Raw genomic sequence first — 13,900 nt, forward strand, 5'->3', positions numbered from 1 at the left:
TTGCAAAATTCACTCACCTCCAGTCCCTGCCACCCTGAGGTCATTGCTGTTACCCTCGTATGTAAACAGAGCCCTGGAAGCAAAAAGCAAAATGATTGTTATTTTTACTCACTGGAGACTGAGGATAACCTTTCAGATTCAGAATATTATTGACCTGATGCTTCAATGATTGGATGCTTACATCACATGAAACCTAGGTTTGATTGGTTTATTCAAACTGTTGTGTTGTTTCTCCAATTTTTAAAACTCTTTATTTTCCCCCTCTTTTTATATGATTATGTGCTTCTATCTTTGAAACAATGACAAACGGGTATGTTTATAGTTTTACAGAGATTAACAGTTATTCTTAAAATGATCTAATGATCTTAGCCCTCTATACATTTAATTACCAATTTTACTACAGTTGTAAGCTCTATCCAGCCTCCTTCCATTGAATACAACTCTTAAATTTTCACTTTTTTCCAAACGTATTGCTGGGTCTATCCTTTCTATATATAATTTTATTAAACATTTTAAAAGGGAAGATAATAACTAATGTAAGGTAAGGGAGACAAAAAAAGAGAAAGCTAAAAGCGGAAGCAAGAAAGAAAGAAAGAAGGAAAAGGAAAATAGAAAGGAAAAAGATACAAAGAAGTGGCTTCCAATTTTTGCAGCAATTATTGTATAAGTACAATTATAAATTTTAAGTTTTTCTGTACAACACGTTTCTCTTCTTTTTACAATTTATCCTGTTTAATCATCAAAACTGTCATAATTTATTTATTTTTTGCAAAAATCCGTAAGGCGTTCCTAGCCAGTGTTCCCATTATCATAATGGCCTGCTCACTTGATCTTATACCTCCACCAATCTATGCCACTCCTTAAAAGTGCAGTAATGCACCCTCCCTCTCCTTACACAACCCGGCTGAGTTCACATCATAAACTGAACACAGGTTAACAGAATACAATTGCTATTCCCCCCCCACAGGGTGCTATGCCTCTCAAACAAATCCTAGAATGATTTTAACAGGATGGCTGGTTTACCCAACCTGCAAGACAACCGGCGATGCTCACAGCCAACTAAACCTCAAATTGCTCAGTTGCATTTTAGCAAAGGGAGTGTTGTGGGTCTCATTGTGAAACAGCTGAAAAGAGGCAACTTTGGGGCCAACTCGTGTCCAAGAGAGATGCCAAGCCTGGGATGCCAAGCCCGCCCGGAGTCATTTCCCAAACGTTCCCTGCCAGCGCTCACCAGAGCTGCCCCACGGCCACCACCTCCACTCCTGACCTCTGCCCAACCTTCCTGCCTCCAGCAACTTCTCCCCCTTCTTGTTGCGCCACCACGGCTCGGCCGCTTCCTCATTGCCCCACACCCAGTCCATGCTTTCCCGGGGTGGGGTGGGGGGGAGAGTCACCCACTTCTGGGCTGCAACCCCCAATTCTGCCTCCCCCCCCCCCCACACACACACCAGAGCCCATCCTGGCTTCCTGGACTCAGGAGCGCGCATCCGACTTCCTCCCCTCCGGAGCGCGGGGCCCTCTTTCCCAGCGAATCCCCCCCTCGTGCCGGGGGCTGCCGTCGCCCCGCTCTCCCTCCGGGGGTGCTGAAGACCTCGCAGCATCCCCGCTTCTCCCCCTTCCCCAGCCGCCCCTTTCTCTCCCCCCTACCCCCCGCAAGCCCGCCGCCGGATCTTTCCAAGCGAGCCCTGCCTCACCACCCCAAGTTGCGGCCGGAGCCAGCCCCGCAGCCCCGCAGCCCCTTCCCCGCCAGCGCAGCCCCTCACCAGTCCGTGGGGTTCCCGGACGCCACGACCCGGCCGTAGGCCTCCTGCAGCGCCGGCCCATTCCGGCTCAGGTTGAGCGCCATGAAGGAGCCACACCACCGTCGCGCCCTCCTTTGCGCACCGCGGGGCAGGCTCGGCCGGCGGCTTCCGGCTCCGCCCGGCCTGGCGCTGCTGCTGCTGCGGTTGCTGCGTCGTCTGCGGCTGAGCTGCAGCGAGGAGGGGGCGCCCGAGACTCCGCGGACCCGCAGCTCCTGCTCGAGGCGCGCCTTCGCCGGGGAGGGCTCGCGCGTAACCACCCCTGCCCGGCCACGAGAGCGCGCGCGTGGCTGCCCGGGGCCGAAGCTTGGGAGGAAAGGGGGCAGCGCCACAGTCGCTCTCGCGGGCAGGTAAGGTTGGGGTCGTTCACAGGCGGCGGCCTGCGATGCAGCTAGTCCTCGACTTACAACGATTCCTTTAGCGGCCGTCCGAAGTTGCGACCGCGCTGAAAAAAAGTGACTCATGACTGTTGCAACATCCCCATGGCCGCGAGATCCAAATTCATGCACTTGCCAATATTCGTGACGGTTGCAGTGTTTCAGGGTCGTGTGATTTACCCTTTGCGACCCTCTGACCAGCAAAGTCAAAGCCAGAGTCACTTAATTTAACTAATTACTAATTAGTGTTACTAATTTAACAATTGCAGTGATTCACTTAACAACAGTGGAAAGGTCGTAGAATGAGGCAAAACTAACAACTATTGTCTCAGTAACAGAAAATTTGGCCTCAATTATGGTCGTAACTCGAGGACTACCTGTACTCTGGGCTTTGCATGCACATAAACTCAAACATTGCAATGGGTAAAATGGGTTTATTTCCCATATCTGGGCGTCAGAAAAACCAAGCACCAAGAGATGGCAGCGAAGAGACAGTAAACAACTTTGCTTTCAATTCATGGATCCTTCAATTATTTGCAGTCCGAAGATTTTATTTTAGGCCTATGAATATTGAGGTTGCTTAATAAATCTTGGTCAAGTGAGTCAAGACTTAACCCACAGTGCAAACTGATAAATAATATTTATCTATTTAACCTTGGATGTGCTGACTCAAGCACAAAACCAAATTCATGCCATTTTTTTTGTGCTTGTTTCAAATACTTTCTTTTTTGTTTTTAAAATACTCCTTCAAAAAAAAAAAAATTTGGAAGATTGCAAGGCAAGGAAGAACTGGATCCAGCATTTTCTCTCCAGCAGGATAATATCTTCAGACATTTTAGGTAAACAATTTGTTAATGCCATAATAAAATGTGTAAGCTACTAAAACTGCTGATGGTGTGTTTGCTGTACTAACTGAATGATTATATGTGCTGCTCAGATTATAAATTAAGCCCAAAAAGGGGTGAAAAGTCATTTCTGCGTTGTGGAATAATTATAGTGATTATTTTTTAAAATACATATTCTTGTTTGCTGCTTTGAGTTTAAGCACATATCAATGGCTATACAGTAGCTTCCAGGCCTCATCTAGATATCGTCTAGATGGGAACAAAGGGATCTTATGGCACTGAACTTGGGAGTTTTGAAGCCCAGTGGAGTCCAACTATATAGGGAATCTTCAGTTTACAACCTTTAATTTAATGACTACTCTAAGGCACTGAAAAAAGTTACTTACAGTTGGTCCTCACATTTACAACTGTTGCAGCACCCCCAAGGTCACATGAACAAAATTCAGGCATTCGGCAACTGACATGTATTTACAACGGTGGCTGCATCCCATGGTCGCTATTTGTGACTCACAGCTGGCTTCCAACGAGCAAAGTCAATGGGGAAAACTGAATTCACTTAACAACTGCAGTAAGTCACTTGACTGGTTGTAAACTCAGGTGCACCTCACTTAACAGCTTATTTAGCAACGGAAATTCTGGCCCCATTTGTGGCTGTAAGTTGAGGACTACCTGTAGAAACATTTTGTCAAATTATCCTGCATTGTGGCCTGCATTGTGATGTGTGACTAAATCACACATGATGCCTGAAAATCCCAAATGTGTTTCCCAGCTAAAAAGAGTGGGGAATCCTAGCTTTGCAACTAATACTGGTTCGTATTTCGTCGCGAACTCAAGACTCATCTTTTTATCCGCGCGGGGCTGGCTTAAATTGGGATTTTAATGTTTAAATTTATTTATTTTAAACGGGGTTTTTAGTATGGGAAATTTTAATCATTGGGCTAATTTAAAATAAGTTTTTTAAATCGTATTTTAAACTTATATATTGTATTGTCGGTTTTATTATGCCTGTACACCCTGAGTCCTTCGGGAGAAGGGCGGTATAAAAATCAAATAAAATAAATAAAATAAATAAATAAATAATACGAATCCAATACACTAACTGACTACAGATCAGGTGACGTATCCAAATACATGTTGGCTGGGAAATTCTGGGAGTTGAAATCCACGCATCTCAAAGTTTCTGTGGTTGAGAAACACTATCCCAATGGGCAAATCTATCATTAGGGTTATAAGCATTATTTATCCTCACCCAATCAAACAGGACATGCTTTTGTTTCTATTCCAGTGGCCCATCTCCATCTTCCTACTATATAGAAGAGAAAAGAGCACCAGCAAACTCTTAGAATTAACAGAGTTTTTCTAACTATTTTTGATTAAACAGAATGTTGTTTCCTTATTTAGGAGACATTATTAGTATTAAAACGGCTCTGCTTATGCCTCTAGTACAGTGGCCCTCAACATTTTGGGCACCAGGGACCGGTTCCATGGAGAAAGATTTTTCCACTGTCTGGAGGGGGCATGGGTTTGCACGTTGCCCGCATCCTGTAGATGAGGCTTCTCATGTTTGCACGGCCCAATTGCTGGCATGCTACGGCCCGGTGGACCGAGATGTGGGGACCCCTGTTGTAGTAGGTAACGGGAACTGCTCTATGTTCCTCTCTGCATTCACTAGCAACTTCAGATGTCTGAGTCTCCACAAGGTGGCACAATTGCTCCTCTTGCTTCCCCCCCCCACCAAAGTGAAAATAGCAGATTTAAGGGTAGCAGGACAGTATTTACTTTAGTCATTGTGGTGAAGCCAAGAACCTTGGAGTGACCACTGTCAGAATTGAGGTTACCTACCATGTTTTCTAGTTTAAAAAAAGATTCTTTCAGCCAGCAAATTATAAGTGGGAGGAAAAAGGACAAAGTCCAACTCAGACAGAGAGGGGCCAGGCAAATAGTTTGGACCAGGGTCATGGAAGGCAGAATCCTTTGACTTTGACACAAGTTCCATCATAGTGACAGGCTGAGCCAGATGCACTGGCCTCCCATAAGCCACAGCTGCAAAGATGCAACCCTCTTGCAAGAAATCAACCCCTCCCTTGCCTCCTCCAGAGCCTATTCTAAGTAAAAGGATGGCCTCTTAAGGAAAGAATGGAGCATGGGAAGAATGATTTGGGACCATAGTTTACATTGTGTTAAGCCACTGAGTGGTGCTCTTAGGTTTCATTTAATAAGAAACCCAGACACTTGCTGTTTGAAAGGGCTGATTTATGTGTTAGAGCAATGCATGAACCTCACCAACTGGGTTTAAAATTTGTGGCTTAACACATGTTCTTACCTTTGGTGAGTTCTGTGTTAGTGGTGTGAAATATTTTGTTGTGTTGCCTTGCTGATGCATTCTTCCTATTCTTTCCTTCTCAGCTACAGGAAAGTCTGGACTCTTGTAACATGCTAAGCAGTCACGTGCTTGGCTTGGTTTGGGGTTAGGACATGTGAACCCAGCCATTGTGGTCTGCAAGCCGCAATTTGTTCCTCAGTGGATCCCACTGTGGTTTATTTAATAAACTGCTGTTAAGCAAATCATAGTGCAAAGTGTAAAATGGACTGCAGCCCGACACCCTTTTCTACTGCCACTGCAAAATGATAAACAGTAGTAAATTTCTAGTTCCAGAAATTAGCATGATCTGAAAACACAGCTGGTCAAAGAATTAAATTTTGAACTGCACATAACTTTACTACTTCAGATCCTGACAACAGCACACCCTGGAGTCTGTTTTTAAAAGGTTTGCTTTTTGAGATGGTATTCTCTGGCACCAGGAACTGAAGGCAGGTATTAGTACTAAAAACTTTAAAATATCAGCAGGCTAACAGTATAGTACCTTTGTAATTTCACCTTTGCTTTCAATTTTGAGCCAAAACACGCATTTCCATAGGCTAGAGGGAATAACCTTGACTGTAAACATTCATTTAACCCTCTCATTCTTAACACTATGGGCTTCTGCCTTTCGGAAAATCTACATAACTTTTTCAGGATTAACTGCAATACTATAATACCCACAACAGTGCTTTAGCTTTACCAATAGTGGGCAAAACAATACTTAATTCATTAAAAAAGGTGTTGGGTTGATACAACTAAAGGCAGATAAAAAGAATTCCTATACAGATAATTCTACCATTTTATACATAAGTTAATGGCCTTTGAAACATAAATCTGAGAATGGTCATTCAATGTGGGTGGATAGTATGTTTCCCTCTAAATCTTTAAATTTACTGTAAATCCCTTTAAATCATTTTCCGATCTCCCTATTATTGAAAAGAGATTGACCAATTGCTTTTCAATAAAAGGGAGATAATAAAATTACTACATGCTTCTACAGAATCATCCCTGGAGTTCTTTAGTGGGGAAAGAAATATTTGATAAACTGGTAGGTTTCCAGCACTGTGTAAATATGTCTTAAACGAAGAAAACGAGAAGATAATGTGAAGTACAGGAGTCAAATTGTGACTGGTCGTTTAGTGTACATTTGAAGTTAAAACAGATCTCCCTGAGGACAGGATGCAGATTCAAAATTCCAACAACTGACACCTCCCCCCGCCCGTCATATGATTCCATTCTGGGCACTTGGCCACATTGATAACTGTTTGCAGCATCCTGTGGTCAGGTGACTACATTTTACTATGTTTTTGCTGAAAACTTCCTTCCGGTTTTTGGAAAAACCGGTCCATACCCAACCATTAGTTCATTTAACGACCATAGCATTCGCTTAACAAGCACTGGAAAAAGTCATACAATCAGGTCAGTCATAGATGACCCAGTTTATGACCATCATGAGTTACGACCATGATGGGCAGGCTCCATTATGGTCATCACTCGAGGACTACCTGTATTAGAAGTGGGTCTGTAGTACAAATTAAACTGGATCTTTTCTTACAGACCATTCAGTACTTAGCTATCTCTAAATGACTGTATTTTAAGTAGTCTTCCGCTTTGAAAAAATCCTTGCATATTCATCTAGGGAACATGCATGACAGTGTTGTTATTCCTAAGCAACAAATTATCTCAGTTCTCCAGGGCTAGCAAAGCCCCTGTAGGCTTCCTAATAAGTTGTCCAGCTGTGAGAATCCTCTCTGCAGACAGGTAAATTCCCCTTTGAGAAATACCCACTAAGGAAAATATATATCAACAGTATTTCTAGGCCCCAGCGGTTCACTTGATTTAGAAATGCAATTAGTTGGTCTCTGGACAGAGTTCACAAAACGAGTCAAATCCAAAGCAACCAGTTGCTAGCATAAAAGAGCAAAGTTAGAGAGAAGACAGAAAAAAGATTGAGAATGTGAATTACAATTTTCATTGTATTGGTATAAATATAATTGGTGCGCGTTTATACTGATTACAAGGGTCAAGTGCACAGACTTGGAAGGACTAGATAGGAACTTTCAAATGTATGAAATGAGCACGAAAGCAGGACACATTTAGCTTCACTGATATATCACACTAAAACTATGTTTTGGTTACCTATAAAAGGTAAAGGTAAAGGTTCCCCTTGCACATACATACTAGTCGTTGCCGACTCTAGGGGGCGGTGCTCATCTCCGTTTCAAAGCCGAAGACTTTGACTCAGGCGCATGAACGCTGTTACCTTCCCACCACAGGTGGTCCCTATTTTTTCTACTTGCATTTTTATGTGCTTTCGAAACTGCTAGGTTGGCAGAAGCTGGGACAAGTAATGGGAGCTCACCCCACTACACGGCAGCACTAGGGATTCGAACCGCCGAGCTGCCGACCTTTCGATCGACAAGCTCAACATCCTAGCCCCTGAGCCACCACATCCCTTTTGGTTACCTATAGTGTACTGAATAAATCACCACTGGCAGGGATCATGAACAAACCATATTACATCATATGTGATATGTGACTTTATTTTATTATGGAAAAATATCCATTAACAATGACTATCTGTAGCTCTCCAAGGATTCAGACTGGAATCTTTCCAAACCGTGCCTGAAGTGTTAAGCTGAAGATTGAACCTGGACTTTCTGTATGTCAAATATGTACTTTGCTCTAACACTTATCCTTTTCTGTTAATAATGGGAAAGAGGAACCTAAGAGATCCCTATCAGAGACTGGAGAATTGTTGCTGGTAATTGAGGCCAGTATTTGAATGGTACACCGAGGTATGTACTCCTCCAAAATAGGCATGACCAGATTCAAGAAGAAGGTCGAATCAGGAAAAAATAAATAGAATTACTTTAATTTAAATCAAATTAAAATTGAATCGGCTGAACATAGTTATATTTATTCTTCTTGCATTCCATCTGTTGCATTACATATTGCAATACAGAGGCAGGTTTTAGAGGTTTCCTTGGGAATTCCATCCAAGGAACTGGGATTATATTCTGGTTTTATAACGTCCCAGGTTAAAAGAATGGTCTTGGTAGCATTAAGCAGCTTCCTATGCATGCTGGAAAAGTTGTGGGAATAGGAACGTTTTAACAATCCTATTAGTTCTCAATGATTTTTAAAATTCCATAATGTGGATCTTTCTCCAGCTATAGGTGCCAGATCCGAAAGAATCCTACAGTTATATTTGTAAGAAACGTTCTGAGAAGACAGGTTGCATTCTACACCCAACATCCTTGATTAGATCCAGAATGTAAAGCCCATCTGCAAATTCAAGATTCTGTAATTCCATCAGTTCACTGAAACTATTCTTGGAAAGAATGGAAATATGGATGTAATTTTCAAGAACTCTGAGATCCTTGCTTCTATCCCACCCACCCACTCACTTCTTATCTGGGTAATTATAGACCTCCTGCACAACATAATGGCTGCCATACAAGGCATCTTTTACACCCTGCTCACTTGAAATGCTAAAATGGTGTGATAGTGAGAAGCCCATCTGGTCTGAAGTTTGCAAATGGCCAAGGTTTTTTGGTTGTTGTTTGGGTAAAGTCTCCAGCTTCTCATAAATTGGCAGACAAATTTGCTCCAAAGGCTATGTTAAAACACATTCTTCTAGCTGACAAAAGAGTTTTGAAAAGATTCACATTCCTAATGCTTTACCTTCTTATAGGACTGGGGGACAATTAAACTTTCCCATAAGAGTGGCTAGCTAGTGCTATTTGTCTCACCTGCATTTGTAAGAACATTTGCTAATTTATATTACTGTACTTATGACGCATTAATCAGGCCTTCAAGGATACAATTCACATGTTCTAAGCCATGGTTTGCTTAACTGTGGTTTGCCTGTTTACATTAGGTCTTAAAAATAATTTACAAGCCACAATGGCTGGATTCATGCACGTTAAGCCAAACCACAATAAAATTTATTTTCCCCTTCTCAATTACCAGTCCATTTTTAGAACTCTCTTGGCTTTCCTGATAAGAACAAAGTACAAACAAGATATAGCTTATTATTCATATTATTCTATAGACTGTTTCATATTTCAAATCAAGTCAGACTACTATTGTGACTACATGAATAGTTTATTTCTGCTGCTCTATAAACTACAAAATAAACACAGTTTTGTTCCAGAAAAGAATATGGATATTTTAAGAAATAAAGTAAACATCTGTAACCATGTATATATCCAGCCCAGGGCATGATTGGCTTCTGCTTTCTGCTGCCTCATAATGTGGAATTCTTGAGAAGTTATTTGTAGGAAGGTTGACCCAAGGGGGGTGGTGTTGAAATTTACCTTAAGTAAAGTCCTTGGAGCTATACCACACGTGAGTATGGTGTGATATGGCTTCAGAAGGTCATGTATCTCAGTTGTTGCCTGCACAACACGGCCAGCTATGGTGGCTATGTTTGCACAACAGTCTGAACCACAAAGTAGCCAACCATACTCTAATTTAACATGCTATGCTCACCCTAACCTAAATTGTTATTTAATGGTTCAATCTATGCAAGATCAGAAAATTGGATCAATTGAACCAATTACTAAATGTTGGTGGACTCACAGCTCATCTTTTTATTATTATTTATTTTTTATTATTATTTATTATTTTGATTTTTATACCGCCCTTCTCCCGAAGGACTCAGGGCGGTGTACAGGCAAAAATAAAACAGGCAATACAATGTACAATTTAAAATGCAAATTAAAAAACTTATTTTATAATTAGCCTAAAAAGTTTAAAATATATAATAAACTAAAACCCCATTTAAAATTATTAATAAAAAATTTAAAATCGATAAAATTTAAGCCAGCCCCGCGCGAATGAAAAGATGTGTCTTCAGTTCGCGACAGAAGGTCCGAAGGTCAGGTATTTGGCGTAAACCCGGGGGAAGCTCATTCCAGAGTGTGGGAGCCCCCACAGAGAAGGACCTTCCCCTGGGGGCCGCCAGCCGACATTGCTTGGCGGACGGCACCCTGAGAAGTCCCTCTCTGTGAGAGCGTACGGGTCGGTGGGAGGCATGCGGTAACAGCAGGCGGTCCCGTAAGTACCCAGGCCCTAAGCCATGGAGCGCTTTAAAGGTCGTAACCAAAACCTTAAAGTGCACTCGAAAGGCCACAGGCAGCCAGTGCAGTCTGCGCAGGAGCGGTGTTACGTGGGAGCTACGCGTAGCTCCCTCTATCACCCGTGCAGCTACATTCTGGACTAACTGAAGCCTCCGAGTGCACCTCAAGGGGAGCCCCATGTAGAGAGCATTACAATAATCCAAGCGAGAGGTAACAAGCGCATGAGTGACTGTGCACAAGGCATCCCGATCAAGGAAGGGGCGCAACTGCCGAACCAGGCGAACCTGGTGGAAGGCCCTCCTGGAGACGGCCGTCAAATGATCCTCAAACGACAGCCGTTCATCCAGGAGGACACCTAAGTTGCGCACCCTATCCTTTGGGGCCAATAACTCGCCTCCAACAGTCAGCCGTGGCTGCAGCTGACTGAATCAGGATGCCGGCATTCACAGCCACTCCGTCTTGGAGGGATTAAGCTTGAGCCTGTTTCTCCCCATCCAGACCCGTACGGCTTCCAAACACCGGGACAGCACTTCAACAACTTCATTGGGGTGGCCCGAGGTGGAGAAGTACAGCTGGGTGTCATCAGCGTACAGCTGGTATCTCACCCCGAAGCCACTGATGATCTCACCCAACGGCTTCATATAGATGTTGAACAGAAGGGGCGAGAGAATCGACCCCTGCGGCACCCCACAAGTGAGGCACCTCGCGGTCGACCTCTGCCCCCCTGTCAACACTGTCTGCGACTGGTCGGAGAGATAGGAGGAGAACCACTCCCACTCCCAATCCCCCCAACCAGCGCAGCAAGATACCATGGTCGATGGTATCAAAAGCCGCTGAGAGGTCTAATAGGACCAGGGCAGAGGAGTAACCCCTGTCCCTGGCCCTCCAGAGATCATCCACCAATGCGACCAAAGCTGTCTCCGTGCTGTATCCGGGTCGGAAGCCGGACTGGAACGGGTCTAGATAGACGGCTTCATCCAGGTATTGGGGTAGCTGTCGCGCCACAGCACTCTCTACAACCTTCGCAACAAAGCGAAGGTTGGAGACTGGACGATAATTGCCCAAAATAGCTGGGTCCAGGGAGGGCTTCTTGAGGAGGGGTCTCACCACCGCCTCTTTCAAGGCGGCAGGGAAAACCCCTTCCAACAGAGAAGCGTTGATAATCCTCTGGAGCCAGCCTCGTGTCACCTCCTGAGTGGCCAGTACCAGCCAGGAAGGACACGGGTCCAGTAAACATGTCGTGGCGTGAAGCCTCCCCAACAACCTGTCCACGTCCTCGGGAGCCACAGGGTCAAACTCATCCCAAACAGACTCGACAAGACGTGCCTCCTCTCCCTCGCTTGGATCATCCCAATTTCGGTCCAGACCGCCCCGGAGCTGAGCGATTTTATCGTATAGATAACCACTAAACTCCTCGGCTCGTCCCTGCAAAGGGTCATCCCGCACCTCCTGATGAAGGAGGGAGCGGGTCACCCGAAACAGGGCGGCCGGGCGGTTATCTGCCGACGCAATGAGGGTGGAGGTGTAAGAACGCCTCGCCTCCCTCATTGCCACTAGGTAGGTCCTAGAATAGGACCTAACTAGTGTCCGATCAGCTTCGGAACGACTGGACCTCCAGGTGCTCTCTAGGCGTCTTCTCGGGCGTTTCATCTCCCTCAGCCCCTCGGAGAACCAAGGGGCCGGACGAGATCTGCGCCGGGTCAGAGGCCGCAAAGGCGTGACACGGTCCCCATTATCAAAAAGTGCCATATTATTATATACTTTACTGTGTACATTTTCTCCTTATTTTTTGCTTTGTCCTTAAGCATATACATTAGCTCATGTGGTTTATTCAAATAAGTGTCTTCTTTTGGTATCATATGTCCATCCTATTCTAGAAGGCATTATAGTTTTAGCAACTTTGCTGCACAAATCTATAAAAAGACGTCTCATGCTGGATTCACAGATTGTGTTATACCAAACAATGACTTGTTAGGTTTTGGCTTTGGCTTTATTAAAAGTGTAGCTTAGTACAATGTCTGAACGCAGCCTGTATGATGCTATATATCTGTGATGGTGAACCCATGTCATGCGTGCCTGAAGTGGCACACAGAGCCATGTTGCCTGGCATGTGTGGCGTCGCCCGTTCCTCTTCCGGGTTTTCTGGCATGCATGTGCACGTGATGATCCACTGGCCAGCAATGCCAGAAACTAGAACAGCTAGTCTTCCGTTTTTCATGTGCGCCAGCCAGCTGATCGCCACATGCGCATGCATGCCAGAAACCTGAAAGAGTAGCTGGCTGAAACTGGAAGTTCATTTTTGGGCGCGCACACGTGCTCTTGGCAGCTTTTCCATTTCTGTGTGCACGCTCCATCACTGCTATATATACTGGAGGTTGGCACCAGGAAAAGGAGAAGAGCAAGGTGTTAGTCATGTAGAGGTCTTTTGATAGAAAGGCAAGATCCAGATGGAAATAACAAGAACAGGAGAGCCTCATCAGTACATTATAACCCAGTTACTTTATTAAGGACTTCTGTGTTTTGATTTGAGATACTTGTTAGCAATTCAATAGTTTCTTAATAGGTAAGTGCTTTAAGAGCCTCCTAGGCTATCGGACAGATTGTGCCAGCCATAGTATTTGGGATGCCTTAAAACAGAGATGCCAAGTTATTGACCTGGAGACCTTTAAAATGGAAGATGTGCAATTTGCTACTGATTTTCTCATTAGGGCATGGTGGAAAACAGCAGCACATATTGAGTTCATTTTATATCCCTTTGTAATGGAATCTTTAGGATATTACAGGTTCCCGCAACCTGATACCCTCCAGATATTTTGAGCCAATAATTCCTGGAATTCTGAGAGCTGTAATCCCATCAGGGAATACCACATAGGGAGAAACTGACAAAACCAAAGGCTTTTTTGTAATCTGCCGATGTTATAGTTCATTGGGACTTAGAATCTATTTACCATAATTCTAATTGCCAGTTATTTAAAGCAAGGAAAATGTATGGTCCTACAAATAACTATTCTGATGATTCCTCATTAGTGGCCACTGACATGATAGACGAGCTTCAACAAATTCTGATGATCTACTTGACATATTGAGTCATTATGGGACTTAACTGTGTTTGTGGCTTTGCATGTGGAATTAACCCAATTTTTATGTTTAAATAAATATTAAATAAACCATTATTGCTTAGCATGATATGTGAACCCAACTACTTGTGATTTACGCTACAAGCATGGCCACCCACATTACTCTCAGTGCAGATTGTGAGCCCACCTTGTGTTTGTATGTAGTATTGAAAAGAAGGGTTTAGGAATTCTGTTAAGAATTGTACCGGAATAACTTTATTAACTATTAAATGTTTGAGCAATTGATATCAGATAATACCTTTAGACTTGTCCAAAGACAATGTTATTTGAAATTATGTTGAAATCATACTTGA

General features: G+C 43.7%; 2 protein-coding genes across 5 annotated transcripts in view; one reads left to right on the plus strand and one right to left on the minus strand.

The window, feature by feature from the left end:
- Window positions 1-1,976, minus strand: part of DBNL (drebrin like) — a 35,763-nt gene extending 33,787 nt beyond the window's left edge. For all 4 annotated transcript variants that reach the window (XM_058194409.1, XM_058194407.1, XM_058194408.1 and 1 more), the window contains exons 1-2: window positions 1,764-1,976; window positions 18-73 (exon numbers count right to left, since the gene is read on the minus strand). In XM_058194409.1, coding sequence (XP_058050392.1) covers window positions 18-73; window positions 1,764-1,846 — 139 coding nt within the window. In that variant the 5' untranslated portion in view covers window positions 1,847-1,976. The remainder of the gene's footprint in view (window positions 1-17; window positions 74-1,763) is intronic.
- Window positions 1,977-2,023: 47 nt separating this feature from the next.
- The window catches only part of TCF7L1 (transcription factor 7 like 1), a 94,417-nt gene continuing 82,540 nt past the window's right edge, over window positions 2,024-13,900 (plus strand). The window contains exon 1 of the mRNA XM_058194410.1: window positions 2,024-2,149. The gene's annotated coding sequence lies outside the window, so the exon portion shown is untranslated. The remainder of the gene's footprint in view (window positions 2,150-13,900) is intronic.

This window comes from Ahaetulla prasina, chromosome 9 (assembly GCF_028640845.1).
Source record: "Ahaetulla prasina isolate Xishuangbanna chromosome 9, ASM2864084v1, whole genome shotgun sequence".
Classification (NCBI taxonomy): domain Eukaryota; kingdom Metazoa; phylum Chordata; class Lepidosauria; order Squamata; family Colubridae; genus Ahaetulla; species Ahaetulla prasina.